Below are 23,039 nucleotides of genomic sequence, written 5' to 3'. Positions count from 1 at the left end.
AACTGATTATTGTATTTAATAAATGTTAGGCTTTAATATATAATATAATATAATTTTTAGACTCGCAAAATATTAACCTGACATTAGTACTTTGATTGTAACATTGCTATTCCTTTTACAATCTCATTTCCCTGATAATTTTGCTTCTTTGTCATGATCTTTGATGTCGCGGTGGGTTACCCACAATACCAGTGTATCTCTGTAGATGTTGAAGATAATCCTCGACGCACCGCTTACCACCAGGATTTTACAATCGATACTCACGTAGATGATAGTCAAACTATTGCGTCGCAACGTCTCTATGCGTCAGAAAAATTTATTTAGCAGGGACAGTTCTTAGTATTTCTTTTATTCTTTTTGTAAATAAGATTTCTCGTCAAAAACAAGTTAAAATCAAGGAGTCGTGAACTCACCTCGTACTGCTTATCGAATAATCCTTTATCCCCTGTCTAACGTAATTTTCGAAACCTTTTACCTTTACTAGTGATGTCATTTCCTTGAAAAGCTCGTGTCGCACGATCTATAATTCGTGAAAGAACTTGCGAATTCTCTGCTCATAAGTCCGTTGATACATCAACAGAGATGTTTAGCATTCTGGCTCGCCGTTCGACAGTATTATTTTTATCGATGCTAACACGGGGGCATATAAATATAATTTGAATTATTCGAAATCAGTTTAAGAGCTTTAAGGTCGCATACTTTAGAGTAGAAAAAATTCTATTACTTTCTTCGAAATTATTAAATTGTATATTTTAGAAAAAGATTTTTTAAAGGAGATATTAGAAGGTTTGTTAGAAAAAAGTCATCGTATGCCGCAAAGAATGCATCCATTATTTGCTTTCAAAAACGTACTGATAGTAAATACTATAATGCATATTAAATAATATATGTATAATATATGTAGAATTGAGCCAAATGGATACACGCTGTGCAATGCCGTATCTATTTAAATTGCTTTGAAAAAATTTTTATTGTATAACTCACATTGCGCATTTACTCCTATAATATTTGTAAGAGACTAAAAATATGCGTATCTTTATATTTTATTTATCTTATATAAGTCGAACTAATAGCAATTCTTATAATATGTGCATTTATTCCTACGAGAAACATTTTAAATGTTTGAAAAACAGAAAAACTTTAGGCATGACGCATCTCCCAAAATAGAAAATCGTTATTTCAATGAGAATGCATGTGTGCGTGTGAGTATATCATTAAAAAAAAAAAAACTTGCGCACTAGTAGTTTAACTTGTACAAAAATACACTCGCCGTATAGTATTTAGTTTCTTCGACTCGTTTAATTAACAGTTTTTAAGTCGATTTGTGTTCAATAATAACATTTATAAAAATGATTGTATAAAACAGTCGTAATAGTAGGGTCTTGCATTTTTCGGAATTTTTCAATCAATTGATCGTATTTTGCCATTTGTCGGAACTTCCGGAACGACGGTAACATCATCGCAGCCATAATACAAGAATACCTATTATCAGCCTCAATGAGGCCTTCCATGATGCTAAACGGGATTTCGTCATTTACGTGGCACAACAAGTTCTTGAGAATCTCAGTCATGATCGAGATTAATACCGGCGAGAAGATATTGATTAATTCGGGCAACTGTTGACCGATTCTCAGACCAAAGGATTCCTTGCTTGAAGATTCCATACATTCTTGCAACGTTTTCGCATAAAATAACCGCAAATAAGAACTCGCATCCTGCATAGGTGACAAGTCAGATGAAAATCTCATTAGCATATAATCGATGACTTGTGAATTAATAGACGTGTCCCAATCAAAGCACGTCCGAACGTAGGCAGTGACGAAATCATTTATGAGTAAACGCACAGTTTTGTTGGTTAGACAGAAGTGTGAATTTTTAAGAGATTGAGGCACGTCCTCATTGACGAAAGATATCTTGCGCAAGACATTGATTAATATTTTAGAATGCAACGTTATTGTCAGAAAACGTCTCGCTTTTTGAGATACATAAGTATTGACGTGGAATAAATATCTTTGAAGTATATTCTCGACGAATTCTTCGGACAGAAGGTTGGAAACGGTTGAGTTAAACATTGCCAAATATTCAACAGTATATTTGTTTATCTTCTCGACATGTAATCCCATTTCTTGAAAATTATCTATTGTTTTGAGCCATAGATCAAGATATTTCATGACATATTTGCCGGGGATGTCACGAAACAGCTTCATTTCCGAAAAGAACCCTTCATCTTCGAGATTCAACGTCGACATGGTTTGACAATATAGGGACCAAGTTTCGGGTTTTGGCTCTGTAAGGAACAATTCCTGGGCCGCTTCGAATAAAACTTGTCGTATTGAATAATGGTTCTCGGTCGTCCACGTTTTCTGGTAGAAATCCATAAGCTCGCGTATGGAAGCTATCAAGTACATTAGCCTAATCCCATGCTTTCGCACACTTACGCGCATACTCGTCAACTTTTGCGCAATTGATATCACTTTGGGCAAATAAGTCCGCCTACTTACATTCGTTAGTGTCATCAAAGCTATTGACAAGTAATCTTCTGTGCATAATCTAACGACAAGATCGAGAGGCACTGGCGGATTAGAAAGTCTCATGCTCAACGATAAACCTCGCACGAGTTTGTAGTTATCCCTGGCATCCGGATGACTAATATCTATCGTTGTTTCTGTAGGTATGAGAGGGTCGATTAGTTTTGTCACTACGTCACCGTGAAGTAGAATGGCCAGAATAGCCATGCTAGACGATATTTTGTGTTTGCATGGATGTACATCATGTATATCCATGCAACATTTAGCAAATTTAATAGGTAGGTCTTTATACCAACGTATGGCCCTGATGAAGCGTTGCACCTGTTTGTGATAACAGTTCTTCTCGCAGGTTGATAAGTACCTGAACCAATCAAACTCTATCTTTTGTAAGTCTCGTTTTAATAGAGCAAGCGCCGCGCCTGATCTTACGTTCGCTAATGAATATGGCTCACGAATATCGGGAAATAGTTCTGGTTCATTCAACTTTAATACGCGTATCGCATTCCAAAAGGAATCAGCGCGATATAACAGGGAATCGCGCGATATACGGTCTATTACGTCTATTAGCCAAGGATAATCTCTAATTGTCATTTTTTCTATCTCGATGCGCGAACGTTTACATCTATCGTTGAAATTGTACATTGCTACGACAAATCGGCAAAACATCCCTTGTTTTGGTAGGAAATCTTCCAAATACTTTTTTTGAATGAGATTTGCGAAAGTTATAAGGCATTGTTTCTCATATTGTGGATATTCTGTGAGCATGTTGAACTTTGTATTACGTTCTAGCATTATATCGAGCAGATCCTCAATTGGCATATTATGTATACATTTGAAAAGTACTAGAGCCTCGAGTATCTCTGTCGGTATGGAATTATGTTTTATACGAAACAATTTAGCAATTTCCTCTACAAGAGAGCCCTGCTTTCTGTTTAAATGAGGTATATCATATTTTAAAAAAAGATGACGTAAAATTATTTCAAGTACATGACAGCTTTCATTTTTATGTCTATTTAAGACGTATGTTAAGGTATCGGACAACGCATCGTCATCCTCATTAATCTTACAAGCGTACATCATTTGCATAATTAAATCAAGCCTATGGTTTTCATCTGCAGTTTTATTTATTGTTTCCTTGATAACTGGTATCGCTTCGTTAGCAGGTAAATAACAAATCCAAGCTGTCTCGTAATCCCCCGGAATCGCACAAACCATCTTCCCGATTTTAATTCTAGCTTGTTTGATCCGTTCCTCGGCAGGTAAGAATCGTAATAAATCTGGCGTCACATTCTTCGCCTCGAGAAAATTAGCATTGTATTTAGTCTCATACGATGTACGTAGCAGCTCGTATTTCTTATCATGTGGATAATATTTCAAGTAATCGAGCATAGTATTTGTCGAGAAGTCACACATGTTATTAGGCAATAAACTCGGAAATATGCTTTTCATCAAATACTGATTGATTTTTCGGAGTGGTAAGATGCGGATGTATATAAGTGGCTTTTCTATCAGGTGTTGCTTGGCTTTTTTCAGAAATATTTCGGCACACGTGTTGCTCAAAACAATACTCGGTCGATAAGTCTCGTACAGTTCCACGAAAGCTTCTATTCGTCTCTTTATTAATTTGGGCAAGAAACGCTTGTATTTATTGATGCCGATCGCCAAGGGAGTGCGCTTAGTCATATTTCCTTGTTTGGGATTCAATAATTTGAGAAAACGCACTACCAAATCCGGATTTTTGTAAAAGATCTTTTTAACAAATTCTACAGGCAGCACGAAGCCTTTCTCCTCGATCATTTTACAAACAAAATTATTATCGCAAGCCATGAACAATGGATAAGCGGTTTGAATGCCATAAGTAGATGCCACTGCCGTGAACATTTGCTGTGCGAAAACCGGATCCTTGCCGGACAATCGATGTGCGAGTGTAATCACGATACGCTTTCTCGTATTTACGGAAACGTAAGGAAAGAGACGTTCACAGAAGTACGCGACGTCGATGATCTCCTTGTGGCTGCCATCGAAAAACCAGGAGGCCTTAAAAGCCCGGTTTATTATCGTCAAGTCCTCGTGCTTGAGCGCCAACGTTATTTCCTCGTGCTTCTTCTTCTTGACGGCAATTTCCACGTCCTGTATAAGCAGCAATTCTGGCGGAAGTTGCTCAAGATCCTCGCTATCCTGATGCAAAATCAATCTTCCGATCCAACGCCACTTCTCACCAGCGGTATCGCCCGGTATCTTTTGAATCGCCTGCAGATAAGACATCTGCAAGTCGCGAGGTATCTCGCAGTCCATTGTGACGTTTAAAGGCAAACGGCGAACGAAACGAACTAAACGAAAATATTCTATATATGTATAATATGTCCCGTAAATAGCGTGTGCGAATCTCTGCTTTATCCTCTTTCGTTATCCGGAATTGTCACCTTCGCTCAAGCAAACCTAAACAAAGATCATATTCGTATAGTACCGGTCAAAAATATTGCATCACTTATGGAAAGGGAAGTCGTTACAATGAAGAAAGACGTACATAAATATTATAAAATTTTATTTTAGTGCTGTTATTTTATGCTTTGATACTTTGAGAAAAAAAAACAAAGATATTAATAATGATTTAATTGAGGTTGAATAATTATCGTTGACGATAATATATAAAACAACACAATTAAATCATTAAAATCATTTGTTTGTTTTCTCAAAGTACTTTATCAAAGCATGAAATAACAGCAATAAAAATACTAACATAAAATTTTATATCATTTATGTACGCCTTTCTTTATTAAAGTAACGACTTCCCTTTCCATAAGCGATGCAATACTTTTGACCGGTACTGTATGTTGTCATTCGATTAGCGGAAAGTCAAATCGATGCGGGATCGACGCTCGCGGTAAACATCTTGGTAACGGAAAATTTCGCGTGGAGAATGCACGTTCCGTGGTCACTGCAAATTTAGAATCTTACCGTTCTCGAAATGCACGATGCGTGATATATAAGCGATGCACAACCGAGACCAAGTCCACCTGCGAAAACGGAAGACCGTTTCTTCATCAGCTGCGCGACAGACTGGCTCTGTCTTTGGCCGAACCTTACTCGCACGCACTAATTAACTGTCATTAATATCTCACGCACATCCAACCGGCTAGATTTGGATTAAATCGAATTCCGGTCGATTGTATAATGTTTTATAATGGCCTTTTCCGCGAACTTTGCACCGTGATATCGTGGCTCGCGTTTCTTCCGACCTGTTCACTTCGACCGGAGGATTCACGAAACGATCGATCAGCTATGTGCTCGAACTTGCCAAAGAACTGTACGAAGGAACGATCAGGAGTGACAGCTTGAAACGGGAAACGCATGCGCCTTGTGTTTCACACGCGAGGCCCGTGTTAAAAGCAGTGATGTATCATCTTAGAATTGTATTACGAAAGTTAGTTGCCCCATTGTTAGATGATGCTCTGAGCTTGCTTATTTTTTACTTTTTATTTACTTCTCAGACATCTTATACGACATATACGACAATGATGGTAAGAATGGTAAAGCAATGTTTCAGTCGAATTTAGAGTTAATTTTTCTCTAAAGAAAATATTAACTTATATGAGAATAAAAATGTCAATCAAAATTGCTTTTAAATTTAAAAGAGTTGAATATACATAGGTATATTATGAAATACAAAAAAAAACTGAATAAGCTGCGATCTATGCAAAATATACAAAATAAATATAAGAGAATATATGGAAGTGATACATATGCCATATTAATGATACAAAACACGAAATAAATTTTATTTTTGTTACGATTTTATAGTTAATTATAGTTAATCTTGCGAAATCCTCAGTATTCAGTTAAAATTACTTGAAATTTAGCGACAAATATATTGCATGATTTACTGATACTTTTTAAGTTTAATGATCGTGTAAAATTTCTTGATTTTAATAAGTCATAGTTTAAAAAACATTATAGTCTCCTTATTTCCACTAACTAAAACTTATCCTGTACTTAAGGGGAATAATAATAGTGCCCACATTCCGTTATATAAAATATCTTTGAAAAATAACGAGAGAATATTTATAAACGCAAAAGGTACCCGGAGAAACCTAATTTTAACGTATAATAGATAAAATTTTAGCGCCGTAACTTATTTTTCTTCTTTTCCCAATCCCATCTTTCTTCTCCTTTACGGAAGACCTTTATTTGCGAGTTTGTATCGATATTCAGATAATTGTATTTTCCGCTTTCTGAATCGGTCACTGACAACCACAAATTTGTAGTAGGCGTTGGATTTCTAAATCAGATTGAAAGTTAATCATTAATACGCGATACCTACATAATAAAATTAAAATGTCGCGAAAATTAAAAAAAATACGTTTAAAGTTCGAAAAAAAGATATTCTCGTACCCTGTTTTAGCAAAATCTGTCCACATTTGCGTTAAACAATTTATCATCTTATAGTCTTCCGAATCAACTGCAGGTGCTGACAAGCCCAAATTTCTTATCATATAAGGATGAAATAAATACGCCAATTCCTCGCTATGAGTCACACCTATAAAATATTATTATTTAACCGTTAATTAAATCTGTAAATTAATCTTTTAAATGCTTTAAAAGACAGATTACTTTTTAAATTAAATTATATAAAATAAAACCATTTTTGTTTCCTTAAAATCATATCTATAGATTTAAAAACTAAGAAATTTAGAAATATTTGGAGTTATTTTATGTTGTAATTGCGATATGTGTAATTACAACATAAAATGATATACATACTCTCTAAAATTAAAAGTCGTTAGTTTTGAAGTAATTACAAGTTGTTAAATAGTTTTAAATGAATTAATGATAATACCTGGAGTCTGAACTTTAACTATTTTTCTCAAGGGATTATTTTCACTCTCATATGAAAATTGATACAGATACGTCGCTTTGTTATCATTATTATTCAATTTTGTCTGAATATCCACCACTTCCATTATGCTACGACAGACGAATTCATCGCTGATAAAATTAACGTAATTTATTAGAGTTTCCTCTGACACTGCTTTGTCACCAAAATATAAAGATTTCAATTCTTCGATTGTGATTGATATTTTTGATAATGTAGATAAACATCTGGGTAATATAGTTTTCTTGAAATCGGAATTGACTGCTTCAAGATCCTCTTTGCTTATGTCTGAAATAATTTTAAAAACATTTTAGTATTAATTTTCTATATATAAGACTGTTGCGTGATAAGTAAAATAAATATTTTAATAAATTTTTCTTTCAAGCTAAAAAAATAATTGATTTAAGCACAATTTTCAAAGAAAATATGTTGTCAAAACATTATTTAACATTTTTCATATAGTGTGATTCGATAAAAAGAATGCGACATGAGAGAAATACATATGTATATTACATATACATATATTATACATATAGATAATACGGCATATGAAAATATACATTTATCTCAACACGCTCTACGATAACGAAACTGAACTATAGACAAACGTGAAATAAAGTTATCTTGAAACAAAAATGTTCTAACAATTAATTATGATTCTTATACATGCATTTCAAAATTACGGATTAATAAAATTTACTAACTTTATATAAATATATGTACAATATTATTCGTGAAAATTTTATTTAATTGTAAGCATTGACAGTGCATGTTTGCTAGGTCACCTAATACTAATATTATGTTATTTTGAACACAACACATTGTATGAAAATTCGAAGCGATTAAAAATATACTTTATAGAAATAAAAATAAAACTCACGTCCGTTAAAGTCACTGCATATCAGAATAGATCCCTCGCAACTGGTAAAACCTAAAAGAAATGGTACTTTAACCTCGCGGCACATAAACGTCTCTGGATCTTCCGGGAAAAATGGATTCGATGATTCGTGATCCAAAGAGGGTGTAAATATAAAGCTGAATTGTTTACGCTCCTGCGAAAAAAATATTATCAAAGAAAGTATTTTATTCGCATAGACTAAAAATAGTAGCGTGCATACTATAATTTATTGCACTCGTATAATTACGATTAAATGTTCAGATAATTACTGATTCCGTCAAGAGAAACTTCCGTTCAGTTTCTATAAGCTTTTTCGCATCGATTGTTTTGAGGAACTCGTAAGCGACTTTCGGATCTGCGGTCGCTTTTCCAAGTTTCTCGGCGAGCCGAAAACCTCTGTCCGAATGTAGTTGTTGTTCGGTAAAAGCCCAAGGACACCTTATGACGCCGCTTTGCGAAATCGCTTTATGAAATAAACCTGTAAAACCGTCGTAACAAATTAATTCTATACATCTTGTCATCATAAAATCTTTCTTCTTTCTTTTTTATAATATACAAATTATTTTAGAATCAATTCAAGTTTTTACAATTATTGAGTCCTTAATCTTCGTGATTAATTTTACATTGCTGACAATTTCTCTCTCTCTCTCTCTTTCTCTGCTTCGGAAAGTTAGTTATTTTATAAATTGTAATATTTTACTGATATGACTTTGTAATTAAAATTTGAATTATTTATTTAAAAACTACAAATAAATTTTTTTTAAACATATCTTATTTGAAATTAACTGAAAGAGAAAAAGAGAATGAATTTATTATCTATTTAATAGATTTATAGAGTATTTATTTTCCATATCCTAACGTACTAGTGTTTGTATGTTTTTGTTAATGAAAAATCGCGGTTGAATTATGAATAAATTTATGTTTAAATGGGATGAGATTGGAAGATTCTAAATTATTGTGAGTGTATCGATAAGTCTACTATTTTGACAAAATATATTATACCTTTAGCTAATGGAGACAGAGTGAGACAATGTACGAGGACTCCACCAGCACTTTGACCGAAGATAGTGACATTTTCTGGGTCTCCACCGAATTTTGATATATTTTTCTGGACCCATTGTAACGCCATGATTATATCCTTCAGACCTTGATTACCCGTTGCCACTTTGTTGTTAAGGTTTAGGAAACCTGAAGTCATTAATGCATCTTTTTTTTCATAAAGTCGATTCGTTTAAATTAAAAAAAAATGGTTACTTCATATCCCAAGGAAAAATCGCGCCATAACTTGTTTCTAGTATACCTACACTGATCGTATATGAGCGGCAAATATAAATATTAGTCTTGTATACAAAAAGTAAATAACGTATTGTAAACGTGATATAAATAAATGTGGATTTAAATTTTTTTTATTTTTGAAATGTATAACTTTGGGAATGAAAGGTCTGTAAGAAATCAACATAATCAAGTGAAATAATCGTTAAAATAGATACAATATAACCATTTAATATTAAATGCCACAAAATGACGTACAATGATTGTATACTGAAACGAATAATTAACGTACCTAGAACGCCTAGTCTATAATTCAAGGTAACCAAAACTACGTCTTTTTGCACGATGTAATCGGGGCCATAGAAGGATGCATCACCAGAACCCGTATAAAAGGCACCGCCGTGTATCCATACCATAACGGTACGTTTTTTTAAGGATTCAATTTTCGTCGTGTACACATTTAAATAGAGACAATCTTCATCACCCTTAATTTCGCGTGTGAAATCATTCAATTGAACAGCGACATTTCCGTACTTTGAGGCGTCTCTACCACCGGACCATGGTTCCGCTGGTACCGGATCCTAAATACGTAAAATTCATTCATATATAGAATTTTTCAAAATTTGTGCGCGCCGTGCGATTCTCTGAGTCAAAAGAAACAACTTTTTCCTTACGTAAAATTGCGTTTGAGTAGTACTTCTTAAATAAGAACAATTAAAAGTTATATAACGAATGAGCTGTAAGTTCCGCATGAATCAGGAACGGCGTGCACTGGACGTCTATGCTATAGTTTATCTTTTTTTGTGACTAATATCCTTAAACTTAATTACTAATTTATATTATCAACAAATTGTTTAACAAATTAAAAAATTAATTTATGTTACAAATAAATTGTTCGAAATCAGTTATTTCTTCGAACAATCGCGCATAAAAATTTGTTTATCATAATCTTTTTTAGTTTATTAAATTATTGTTCTAAATAATAGTATTTTATTATTATTATTTTATGTTTAAATATTGCATCTCGAGAAGAATACTGTCACAACTAAAAAATTCATGATTTTAAACAAATTTAATTTAATTTCTGTGAATTGTGAGATAACTAACGCAATTACAATTATGATATTTTGTTGTAATAAAACTTATATTTTTTCTTGTGGCAGAGGTCAGCTATGATTCACTTGTCAATTCGCTTACAACGCTATTTATTCAAGAAATCACGACATAACTATGGTTTACAAGAATAATGACACTTTAGCCCCATGTAGCGGATTTCGCATATAAACTTGTGATACTATTGTAGCACATAGGTAACATTTTGGGCGTATTTTTTATAGGCTCAACTCAAAATCGAAATTTTTTAAGTTGTGACAGTGTTTTTCTCAGGGTGCGATATGTATAGATAAAGAAAAACCGATTATATAACAAAATTATGTAATTGCATAACACAACTGATAAATAGCTTATCAGTGTCGTTTAATCGGATTTTTCTCTAAAAGAATTGTGACTTTTCGTATATTTTTCTAATTTTCTTAAAGCGCGATAAGTGATAAGACTGATAAGCGATCAGAGCTGACATTCTGTAACTCCTTATGCAGTATTGTTATCGCTACATTGTCATTGCGCACCTCTTTTACGACACAGAAAAAAAAGAATGTCAAATCAACACTGATATACTTGTATATACGCAAGAATATATAATCTTCAAATAAGATTTATTGCGTTGAACGAAGAAAAAAACTTGCTTGAATGAAGTAATTTATATAGTTAAACGAAGTTTTATATGCGGTTCAATTAACAAGTAAGAAAAAAAACTTGAAATAATAAGTTGAAATTTTTATATAAGAAGATTATATATTCTTGCGTATATACAAGTATATCAGTGTTGATTTGATACTATTTTTTCTGTGCATATAGTATAATATATACCTGCGCAACTGTCGTTATGAGTGCATAAACGACAGCATAACGCGAGTTACAGACGAGAATCGTACTACAGTTAGACTAAAATTAAAATTAATTTATCTCTTTCTGAAAATGCATTCATAATAATAGAACTTTACGTACTTTGAATCTAAGTTCTCCAATTGGCGGTTTCGCATATGGTATTCCTCGAAAGGCGGTGTAGTAGTCACCGTAAACACCTTTTTCTACAATACCAATTAACTTTCCCTCGTGCACGCATATTTCGACTCTGCTGTTGTCCATGTTGGATACGCTGGAATACTGACGAGCGGACTGACAATCTTTGTTGCGTAGATGTGTTTGTGAAAATATCAATTATAGTTTCAAGAAACAAGTGAGATTAGAATCGAGTATGTTGATAAAGTTTTATTTATAGCCTACGCCGATGATTGCGTGCATTACGTAAAAGTCAGTCTACAATGAGTCGTCACTATTATAACACATAGATAACAGGTACCTACACTTTTTATGGGCTTAACTCGAAAAAATTTTGAAATTTTTTGAGTTATTACAGTATATTCTTGTCGGGATGCGATATGTCAATAGATATAATTTTTTCTTGATAGTGATAAAATTGTATTATATATGATAAGACTAAGACATCTTTCAATTTTTATGTAGAGATCAAGAACATAAAATTCACATAAAGATAACAACACATTAAATCACATAGATTAATTTACTACTTTTATTTACAGCGTTGAAAATTATTTCTTAGACATTCTAAAAACGTAGAAATATTATTAATTTAATTATCGCTTGGAGTTTAGGGGTATAAGAAAAAATAAACTGCTCTTGGGTGACATAATAAATTTAATAATTTATCTCTAATTTTAGTATAATATACAATAACTGATTATCGTGTTTAATAAATGTTAGGCTCTAATATAATATTATATAATTTAGACTCGCAAAATACTAATACGACGTTGGTATTTCGACTGGAACATCGCTATTTTTTTACGATCTCTTTTCGCTGATATATTTTGCTTCTTCGCCATGATCTTCGATATCGCGCTGGCTACCCACAATACTAGTAGATCTCTATAGTTGTTGAAGACAATCTTTGACTCGCCGCGTACATCTCAGGACACTCGATATTCATAATCGAAGTACTGTCGCGACGCTCTTACGCGTCAGATAAATATTTTTACGGGAAAATCTCTCTTGCTCCTTTCCCTCTTTTTTATTTTTCTTTTTTAGTAAGATTGCTCGTCGAAGTTTGTTTTAAAGCAAGTAAGAGCACTCACGTGACAATTTCGGAAACTCAACAAGTTTGAACGACATATTCCACGCAATATTGAGTTGTATAGAATATAAGTGTAATTTTACCATAATAACTTATTTTTATTTTAGGAGAAATTCGCGTATGTTTCAAAGCACTCCAAATATGTCAGTACGGCATCGTATAGATACTCCAGATGTTCCTAAATATTAAATATAATCTTAATACGTTTTCTAAAGTTTCCCATATTCTTTTAACATAAGAGTGATGACTACGATTCTGTATTGATAAGATTTTTACAAATATTTCTTCTTGTTGCTATGAAATTGATACATTACCAAAGAACGAACAAAATCTGGTCTCGATCGTCTTACAGCTCGCACTGCCAAATAAACGTCGCATTCCTTTTCGACTGTCATTCGTTCCAATAGGAAACTCAGAGCTAAATACAGACCACATCCAGTTACTCCGTCACTGAAAGATTATTGTTTTATTTTATTTTCTTGAACATTTCCCGAAACAGTGAAAACACAAAGTTACAATTATATACTTAGAAGAATTTTGCGACAATTATTTACAATCACAAATAGTTATTTCAGGAATAAATTAATATAAAATTAAAAAACACTTTTTATCGTTTAAGAGACGCGCAAGTGTTTGAACTGTAACAGTTTTTTCTTGAACTTTGAATAATATAATTTAATAATAATGAATCTTTATTAATTTTAATCTTTACTGGCAAAGTGTAACAATAGGCCCATCGCCTCTCGTGATTTTTTCAGCAGCTTGCCAAAAAGAAACCATCGTCATAACTGGAGGCGGTGGTTGATCCCTTCCAGGTTTCCACTCCGTCAAACATAGTATAGTCACAGATTGTTTTCTTGAAGGTTTCTACGATAAAATGTCATCGCGTTGAATAAATAATGACATTTGAAAACTGTTAAGTAATAGCAGCGAATTGATTTTACCTCGGAGTTGTCAACGAGCAGTAATTTTTGTGATGTACAATACTCTAGCTTCACGATTTTTTCTGCTGTGATACTCAAATATGGAGTTGGTTTAAATTCACCGCTTGCAGGAGCGACCACACAGCAAGTCTAAAAATTCACGAATAGTAAAACTTTGCCCAAAAATATCTGTGTTAATTATTTGTAATAATTTTTACACGAAGGACGACCTTACACGAGCTAGATATGTACATACTATCTCAGTTGACTGATTTTTCTTATCAAAATAATCGCGCGTATGCATCTTCAGAAATTAAAAAATAAATGAATTATTTATTGTATGTTTCGTAAATATATTTCTTCTTTTACAAATACCTTTTGAATTAATATACGTATAGAAGATATATAAAAAGATATACATACAAAATCCTGAAGATCAGGCGGTTGCAACATGAGAATAAGTTCAACATTGAACTCAGCAATCATCCGCCAGAAATCATTAATCGTCGATGGCATGGGAAGCTGCGCTGCTAGATACTGATTCTGAAGCTTTACTCCATCTACGTAAACGGCAGATAGATAATCGCTGTCCTCGTCCGATGTCGGGTATCTCTTTAAATATATTCTGCTGACCTTATCTGTAAAATAAAATTAATCCTTTCGAAATGTATCTGATATTTCTGTTATCTTAAATATTTATTGTAAAATCCACGAGGCATTAATTTTTATTTTTTTGCTTACCATGTAATTAGTAAAAAGTAGGAACTTTAAGGGTTTTGTAATAAGGAGTTTGTAAAATAAAATTGCATGTATATAACTAAAATACGCGAACAAACCTGAAATCAATTCCGGAAATCTGTTTTTGGCTTGATTACGCTCTGACAACAGTGGTGGAGACGTAACTTGTCTCAGGGCTTCGTCTTGCCATGCAACGTCCTGCAATCTAAAGATTATGAAATATTAAATATCTATAATATTATTTTAATCGGCCTAAAAATAAAAACAACGTTCTTGAGATATATATACCTTTCCTGTTGGGCCGGCAATTGCTTTTTTAACTTTTTAATCCGTGTTACTAACATCTTATTACACGGTAATGTAGTGGGAATGGAAAACAAACATTCCAATAATACCAAATGCGCTAGGAGATATTGCTGTTTGTTATGTATTATATTGACTCTCTCGCTTGTAATGAACGCCATTTCAGCGAAGACATCGACCAACTAAATAATTTCATTTGCGATCAAATCATGATTATCATCATAATCCGTATTAACGAGAATACTGGATGTGATTAATCAATATAAATAAAATGTCATTATTACTCCCTCTGCCGCTACTCGACGAAGGCAAATGTCACACAGAATGATGATCCCGGTTCTTCCAACGCCAGTACTGCAATGGACTACCACAGGTCCGTCTCCAGGTGATGTCGCCAACAATTTCTTCAAGTATGTGACTACGGAATGTGTGTACAATGGCACTCCGTAGTCCGGCCAAGCCGTGTAATGTAGATGTTCTATCTATTATGGATGTGTATTATTTAGTTAAAGCTATTGCGTCCAGTTAATTAATAATATCATTACCTTTCGCGTTTTCTTTCCACAAGTGACGTTGAAAGTTCTAAAGCAATAATCAGCGTAAACATTATGCTTCGCGTTCAGTACGATAATGTCGCCGTATTTGTTCTGTTTGCCAATATCTGGCCAATATTGCTCACACTTTGTCTGTAATAATCATTTAGCTTGATATTTATGCAAAAATATAACGATTTAATAAGCAAAACCTTACCCTTCCATTTTCGACCACATTTGCTAACATGCAAATAATAAGAACGTTTTCTTGCCAAATCATGCGCCAGAAATCGGTGACCGTGCTAGGTTCGGGGCCTTGTGTTGCTATATAGCGTTTCTCCTTTTTGTAGCCCTTTTTGAGTAATTATCAATAACATTTAAACATTACTGTTAAATAATATTATCTGAATAATAAATTTCTTTCGCCAGTATGTAGAATAACAATTAAATTAATTTAAATCGACCTGACTGGCAATATATATAACGTCTTTCCGATATGAACATTGAAAAACTGTGAGCTAACTTGGTTTGTCGGATTCATACAACACTTTTTTCAGATCAATATCGAGACATTATTAATTTCGACCATGGGTTTTGGTCAGTTGACGTAATTATAATATTGATATTGATCTGAAAAAAAATATCGGAAAGACGTTATATATATTGCCAGTCAGGTCGATTTAAATTACTTTAATTAATATTATCTGAATATACAGAAATATAGTTTACCCCTTTACATTTCAAAACTGAGATACTTATGTATCTTACAGTGGACTTACGGTGATGTAATTAGCGTTGATGTAATCGGAGTGCGTATCACCGGGAAGTTTCTTCAATATCACACGCGTTTCATCGTCTATACGAATCAACTTGATATTAATTCGTTATTGTGCAAATGTCACGCATCTATGGACAATTTCTTACTTACACGCAATAAGATTCTCGTGTCGATTCTTATATTTGTTCTGCGGCAAGTTCCCGTAATCCCATGGTCGTGTTTGTCCTTTTGGAACCGTCTGGAGAAAAAATCGCAATATAATCTTATTAGGTATATTGTCACATAATTATAAACTGCTGTCATTGCAGTCATGTAGGAAAATTATTTTGTTTTACGCAAAGTTAATATATGACGGAGATTCTATATGCTATTTAATTTAACTTGCAAATGTAAAGTTCGTAGAGAAATCCCAGAAGGTAGTTCGATACGGTTCATGGATTAAAATCAAAATCAAGAGCTTACCTTATATTGCTTTTCTAACAATCCTGACTGTATCGCCTGTCTGACGTAATCCTCAAAATCTTTTACCTTCACCAATGATAGTATTTGTTTCTTCTCGTCTCTGTTATTTGTGATAGCGATTAGCGACACTTCTGGAGTGGTTGACCGCGGTACAGATATGTCGGAAAAAGTTGAGAGATCTTCCCTTGAATTCGATATCACAGATATCGTTTCGTAGTCGTCAATATTCTGCGACAAAACTATCGTTTCGTTAGTTTCAATATTCTGCGACAAAGCCATCTCGACTTGTATTTGCTGTTTAATCCATTTCTGTCTTTTCCTGCCAAAATCACACATCGAATTGCAACAGATCTAATTTGTACTTCATTAAAATTTGATTTGTTTAGCATCTATAACTCTACTTCGATCTAAACCGCTTACACGACAGATATAAATAAGTAGACAAGGCTAGCAATTCCTTTTTTTTTAATAGAAAATTTTTTAAAAGTAGAACAAAAAACATTACCCTCGGTACAAATAAGACACTGTGACTGTCACGACGAGGAACAATATAATAGGTATAAACAAACCGTAAAGATCCATCACTCTAGACGGAACTGTGAATATTTATAAAATATATTTAGAATTCATGTATATGTGCAGCGATGTAGCAACATGTAAATAAACGTTCTTTAAATATTTTTAACATACATATAATCGAACTTACCGCCTTCAAGTACATGAATTTCCTTGGAAAATAACTTGTGATTATTATGAAATATGGTTATATTAAAGGAAATGTTTGGCATCAAATCTTGCAATTTGTATGGAAAAGACATAGCTGATATAGAAAGTATTTCCTCATTTGTATCTGTATTACGAACTACCAGATAATACCAATTTGCCGGACATGAATATAATTGCTATGAGAAGAAAAAATAAACATTAATTTTATTTATTTTGAAGTACTATTCGACATATTATAAATGCAATTATATGCAAAAATTAAAAGAAGTCTAAACTTAAATCTTTAACATAAAACATCTACATACAATTGGATTGATTCGCCGATCAATTATCATGCCGTTTTCTTCAGGCGTTACGTCAAAGTTTTCAGCCGCTATATCATTATGCAAAAAATTATCACAGTAAATATTATATTATCGGTAAAACTAAATAAAAAATTAAAATATTTTATTACATTTAACAATAATGATAGAAATGTGACAAACTTTCATAGTATAGTAAGATATGTTCAGTGTTCTTTAGTCGTCTTATATCATAATATGTAAAATTGAATTTGCTAAAATAATAATCTTGAATAATAATTTTAATTTATGTTGTGTTAAAGATAATGAAATTACTGATAATAAATTATGAGATGACGGTGTCATTAGAACAGTAATAAATTAATTAACAAATAATATATAATAAAACATTGTATAAACTAAATAAATATCGACTCACGATTGCACTTAGTTTCAGCTACTTGCCAATCACTATATACTTGCACACCAGCAATATCTAAGCTGATACTGATATGATACGTAGTTCCAGGTTCCACATTTTCAAAATAAGTTGTCAATTGTGTCATATTTCGAAATAGTTTGTTCCACGATTGCTGATATTTTATTTGACCCTGTAAAAATGTATCATAAACTTGATCTCTTCATTTCCTTTTATTACGAAACATTTAGCGACATTCAGATATTTGTCTTCATTGCAAATTTTATTTAACTAGACACTACAGACGCGCGCTTCGCGCGCACTATTTAGCTTTAACATTATGCTATTATTATTACACTATTAACTCCTTGATACACACAACTGTCAAAATATACAATGACAGCTGCAAATGAAGTAAGCGCAGCAAGAGAACCAATCGGCATCGCGGAAAAGCGACAACAATAAACTTCACATCTCCTTTTTAGAAGAGGAGGATTACTAGCAATTTAAATAATAATTTTTTAATATTAATTTAAATATTAATCAAAGAATATTATAAAAATGATATTAAATTGTTACTTGAATGAAAAAAGAATATAAAATCGATATTTTGTCATATTCGTCCTTCCATGTTATAGGGACTGTAACCAAAATAGTCGTCTCGTTTGTAAAGATCGTAGATATATTAGGTTTGTCTACGCCTGTGAAATAATTAATATATTTGTACTTTTCTCTAACCATGAGGGATATATGTTTGATAGGTACAATTAAAAGCATGCTATGTATATGATATAAGAGATTGTTACTTGTTTGACATAAAGGTGGTATGTAGATTTTTTTAGCATTGTCGCAACCATTAGTACACACTCCAGTTACTTTATTACATTGCTCTTTATAAAGACAAGAGCCGCATGTCTTTTTGCAGCCATGACTATATCTGTTCGACTCACAAGCTGAAAGCTCGAATATTAACTTTTCGAATATTTTGTATAAAAATAGAAATAATATACTAGCGGTATTAAGAAATACTTACGTGTAGAACATGTATCTCTTAAGAAACCCGGAGAACACGTACAACCATTTTCGTAACAAATTTTGATTCCTTGACAACTAGAGTTACTACTCAGATCATTTTCACAGGAAGACAAACATTGCGGTCCAATCTTTCCTTGAGGACAATTTACGTCATCTGAAAAAATTATATATATTTGGAAAATAATATCTTTAACTTGCCATGTTAAAAATGTAATCAGTAAAACTGCGACTTTACTTATTTCAGTTACGCGACATAACAATTGTTAATACATACCTAGATTTATATCCGGTTTAACGCGCGATAAAGGATTCACAACAGTGCGTTCATCGTAAAATATTTTTTGACATGTCACATTCGGCCAAAAATAGTGATTACGAATATAGTCGTACTTTTGTTTAATAATCATAGCACCTTTTCTCAAAGTTTCTAACAAATAATGGAACAAATTATACATTCAAGAAGATAATTTGTTGGAGGATTTTTACAATTATTTAACAAACGTGCAAAGCACGTATATAATTGGTAATTAGCATTAATAACAGTCGATGTAATAAGAAAATATAAAATTACGAGATTCGCACCATTTTGGGGGCATTCACGAACGTTTGCTATCGCCCATATCGGATTCAAGCTATGCTCATTGAGTTGAGGAATCAATTGAATTATAACATTATTATAACTATTATAATCGGTTGCTGAAATATTTTTTGTGATTTTGACAGATTGCCACATAGGTAAATTATTAACCTTGGTTCTCGATGATCCTTTTACTGTTACCATTACCAATTCTTTATCGTTAGTGAAATCACGCAACACTATATGTGCATCGCATTTGATGCAGAGACCAACTAACAATTGTATGCATATTGTTTCGTTATTAAATTGGAAAGCAGGACTTGTTAAAATTGCATTCTTGACAGTTGTATGCAGGAAGTCATCTGAAAGACATGTTTGTATATAACTTTTTTTTCGTTATTTGATACTGGATTTAAAATAATGTTGGCGCAAATTTCTTGAAAATCTGTACTCACATCTATGAAATCGAAGCAACATCGCTGTGGGGCTGCTAATATACATGTAATAATTATTATGTGAGTGTGAGCTATTACTTTCCTCGTCTGTATAAGTCATAATAATCTTATCAGTATCATAAACAATTATTTTTCTCATCACAGAGTTCCATGTAATAATAAACGATCTCCATTCACTTTCAGACAATGGTATGTGCTGCATTAATTATGAAGTTATTTAATATGCGACATAAATATTTTGCGACCATTTTTGACGATTTAACATAAGGTGAGTATTTCAAAACTGATTGTATCATTTACTTTATTATATCAATCATGATCGTTTAAAAATTATCTTAATTTCAATCTCACGTTCTTTAGACTTGATTTATTGTGGAGTAACATCTCTTTGCCGGTTAATTCCAATTCTCATTTCTAGTCTGAACATTTTGTAGACTATGAATATCTACAGAATTTTTCTGTTACTTTTTCTTGAATATTATACATCTTTATACTATCTTTATACATTTAATTTTTCAATACTTATCTTATGCTTGTCGGTAAACTTACGATTATTTAATTTATCTATCACTTCGTCGCTGAACATGACTTAAAGCTTAGAGCCGTAACGTATGATTTACAATTTGTATTAAATTATTGATTAAATGTTACATAGCATAAACTTATGCACAACTAACTACGTTTGACTCTCAAAGTCCACTTTTTTTTGTTATTCGTTAATTTTAATATTGAGAGTCTTTAATTAATTAATCATTCACGTTTTTACCATACGTAATATGCAGAAACGATACTTTAAATAGGAGAAGCACAATGTAAGCACTTTTTACCTCGATGCTGTATAGTGCTTTATCGCAATCTGAACCTTCTCCAGGCACTCCCTTCACGCATTTTCGTATGACGGACTTTGTATTGCCCCAACCTCCTATTATAATCCAATAGCAAGGATCTCTGTGATAATCTTTGCCGTTGCAAATTATTATATCTACATTGTGGGATACACGAACCGAAAATGAGACCTTTACATCGGTAGTTAAATCACAATTTACATGATCATTATAAGTATCTTGAAGAATGTTATATTGTTTAAATTCTGAAAATATTAAATGTAAATTATTTGAAACTATCATAAAAGTATATTTTAATTGTTTGTATTATTATAATGCATTTTATATAACAAATTTTTGTCAAACTGCGAGGCTTTTACCTTCCCATCGTTGATCGAATACCGGACCCATAGGTGTTTTAAAAGAATTTGTAAGACTCCAGTTGTTTTTAGTCCATAACTCCAAGCAACCTTCGTTTGCGTTCATTTTGCAATCTATTTCATTATTTCTGAATTTATTTAAATCCTGAAACTCTGAAATAATGCGCTTGTTTATAATAAATGCATTGCTGATTAATGTAATAATAATTGAATGTTTTATGACAAGTCTATTTATATAAGTAATTGATAAGGATTTTAGATTTAACAAGAATTTTAGTACACATGTAAAAATATGATGAAAATAATTTTATACTTTTAATTATATTTTGCTTTTCAAGCTGTAGAAATACTTATTTTAATTGTAAATTTTACTTGTGAATAAGACTTACTAAAATTATTTTCTTTTATATTATTATATTGTAGCCAGATTAAATTGTAGTTCCACACAAGAGCTCCTCCATCATTCTCTGAGAGGCATATCAATTTTACTTTGCTGGGTTTCGACGACAATAACGATCCACGCAATACGACCACTTTTCCGAAAATATGCAACATCTGACTCGCGAAGATAATTAGCGCCTTTATCGACGCTTTTTTCATTGTTAATGAAGATATGCAGCTCTTCGTAAGACTAACGAGTATCAAAATAGAAGTAGATTAAACAACATAACAAAATAAATATTATATATCTAATTAATTACGTTATTTCATATAGTGTCACTTCAACAAAATTTTTACCGAGTGGGCTTTAATGATACAGTTCTGCTGCAGAAGTGCAATGCACTTTACATTTAAATAAAATAATCCGCGTGAACAAATCACTTTCCTTTATTTGAAGACAGTTTGCACTTCAGTCACTATAAGTCAATTTAAATGATGAAATAATGAGAGAATTAAATTTTTGTCGAAATATTTTGTATTGTGTTCGTATATACTGTTCAGTCTGCCGGACGACATGCAATAACTGGTAGAAAGGAACTCGACTTCCTTCTAGTAAATCCGCGATAACAGATTCCGTATCTACCGAAAGCGCCTGACGCATCAGGAAATAACGATTCCACAGGATGTCTATACATCATTTTTATATTAAACTAGAATAAATCAAATAATGAATCTATTCTATGAATCTATTCTACGTTACACGATTAAAAGGTTACAATAGATGAATAAAAAAGTAATTAATAAAAACTAATAACTTGTGAGATAGCTTGATTTGCACGTTTACATATCATACCCCGAAACGAATAGTGTCACAACTCAAAAATGTATAATTTTCAGGAGAGAAGAAAAATAAATTTTATTTCATTTCTTTTAATTGTGAGATAACTAACGGAATTACAATTGCGACATGTTGTTATAATGAAATTTATATTGGTTCTTGAAGAGGTCTGCTGTGATTCACTTGTAAATTCGCTTATTACACTATTCATCCAGGAAACCACAACATAACCGGTTTAAAAAAATAACGACATCTCTGTCCTGGATTTCGCATATAGTCTTGTGACACTATTATATACTACATAGATAAGAGGTACACTTTTTATAGGCCTAACTCGAAACATTTTTGAAATTTTTTAAGTTGTTACAGTATTCTTGTCGGGATGCGATATGTCAATATAAGTTTTTCTTGATAGTGATAAAACTGCATTATATATGATAACTTCATAAGACTAAGTCATCTTTCAATTCTTATGTAGAGATCAAGAACATAAAATTCACATAAAGGTAATACAACACATTAAATCGATTATATAAATAGATTAATTTACTACTTTTATTTACAGCGTTGAAAATTATTTCTTAGAAATTCTAAAAACATAG

General features: G+C 32.4%; 3 protein-coding genes across 3 annotated transcripts; all 3 read right to left on the bottom strand.

Moving 5' to 3' along the window:
• Positions 1–924: 924 nt before the first annotated feature.
• On the bottom strand, positions 925–6,255 carry LOC139817033 (uncharacterized). The gene is made up of 2 exons (XM_071784849.1): positions 5,487–6,255; positions 925–4,967 (listed from the first exon to the last, which is right to left on the bottom strand). The coding sequence occupies exon 2, from the start codon at positions 4,821–4,823 to the stop codon at positions 1,329–1,331; it is 3,495 nt and encodes a 1,164-aa protein (XP_071640950.1). The 5' UTR covers positions 4,824–4,967; positions 5,487–6,255; the 3' UTR covers positions 925–1,328.
• Positions 6,256–6,407: 152 nt separating this feature from the next.
• LOC139817034 (juvenile hormone esterase-like) lies at positions 6,408–11,816 on the bottom strand. The gene is made up of 8 exons (XM_071784850.1): positions 11,639–11,816; positions 9,864–10,152; positions 9,302–9,487; positions 8,569–8,777; positions 8,282–8,453; positions 7,366–7,689; positions 6,921–7,065; positions 6,408–6,807 (listed from the first exon to the last, which is right to left on the bottom strand). Exons 1-8 carry the CDS (start codon positions 11,777–11,779, stop codon positions 6,648–6,650), a joined length of 1,626 nt encoding a protein of 541 aa, XP_071640951.1. The 5' UTR covers positions 11,780–11,816; the 3' UTR covers positions 6,408–6,647.
• Positions 11,817–12,331: 515 nt separating this feature from the next.
• On the bottom strand, positions 12,332–22,464 carry LOC139817031 (uncharacterized). Its single transcript, XM_071784847.1, has 27 exons — positions 21,957–22,464; positions 21,608–21,849; positions 21,219–21,371; positions 20,842–21,104; positions 20,015–20,210; positions 19,565–19,921; positions 19,257–19,409; positions 18,981–19,136; positions 18,754–18,900; positions 18,527–18,648; positions 17,969–18,140; positions 17,554–17,621; positions 17,229–17,424; positions 17,028–17,118; positions 16,523–16,841; positions 16,211–16,298; positions 16,062–16,138; positions 15,500–15,634; positions 15,295–15,435; positions 15,034–15,231; positions 14,735–14,931; positions 14,545–14,651; positions 14,132–14,346; positions 13,730–13,858; positions 13,498–13,652; positions 13,100–13,235; positions 12,332–12,963 (listed from the first exon to the last, which is right to left on the bottom strand). Exons 2-27 carry the CDS (start codon positions 21,816–21,818, stop codon positions 12,889–12,891), a joined length of 4,257 nt encoding a protein of 1,418 aa, XP_071640948.1. The 5' UTR covers positions 21,819–21,849; positions 21,957–22,464; the 3' UTR covers positions 12,332–12,888.
• Between the last annotated feature and the right edge of the window lie 575 nt (positions 22,465–23,039).

This window comes from Temnothorax longispinosus, chromosome 7, assembly GCF_030848805.1.
Source record: "Temnothorax longispinosus isolate EJ_2023e chromosome 7, Tlon_JGU_v1, whole genome shotgun sequence".
NCBI lineage: Eukaryota > Metazoa > Arthropoda > Insecta > Hymenoptera > Formicidae > Temnothorax > Temnothorax longispinosus.
The sequence above is the reverse complement of the archived record's forward strand: the minus strand, read 5'-3'. Positions and strand labels throughout refer to the sequence as shown.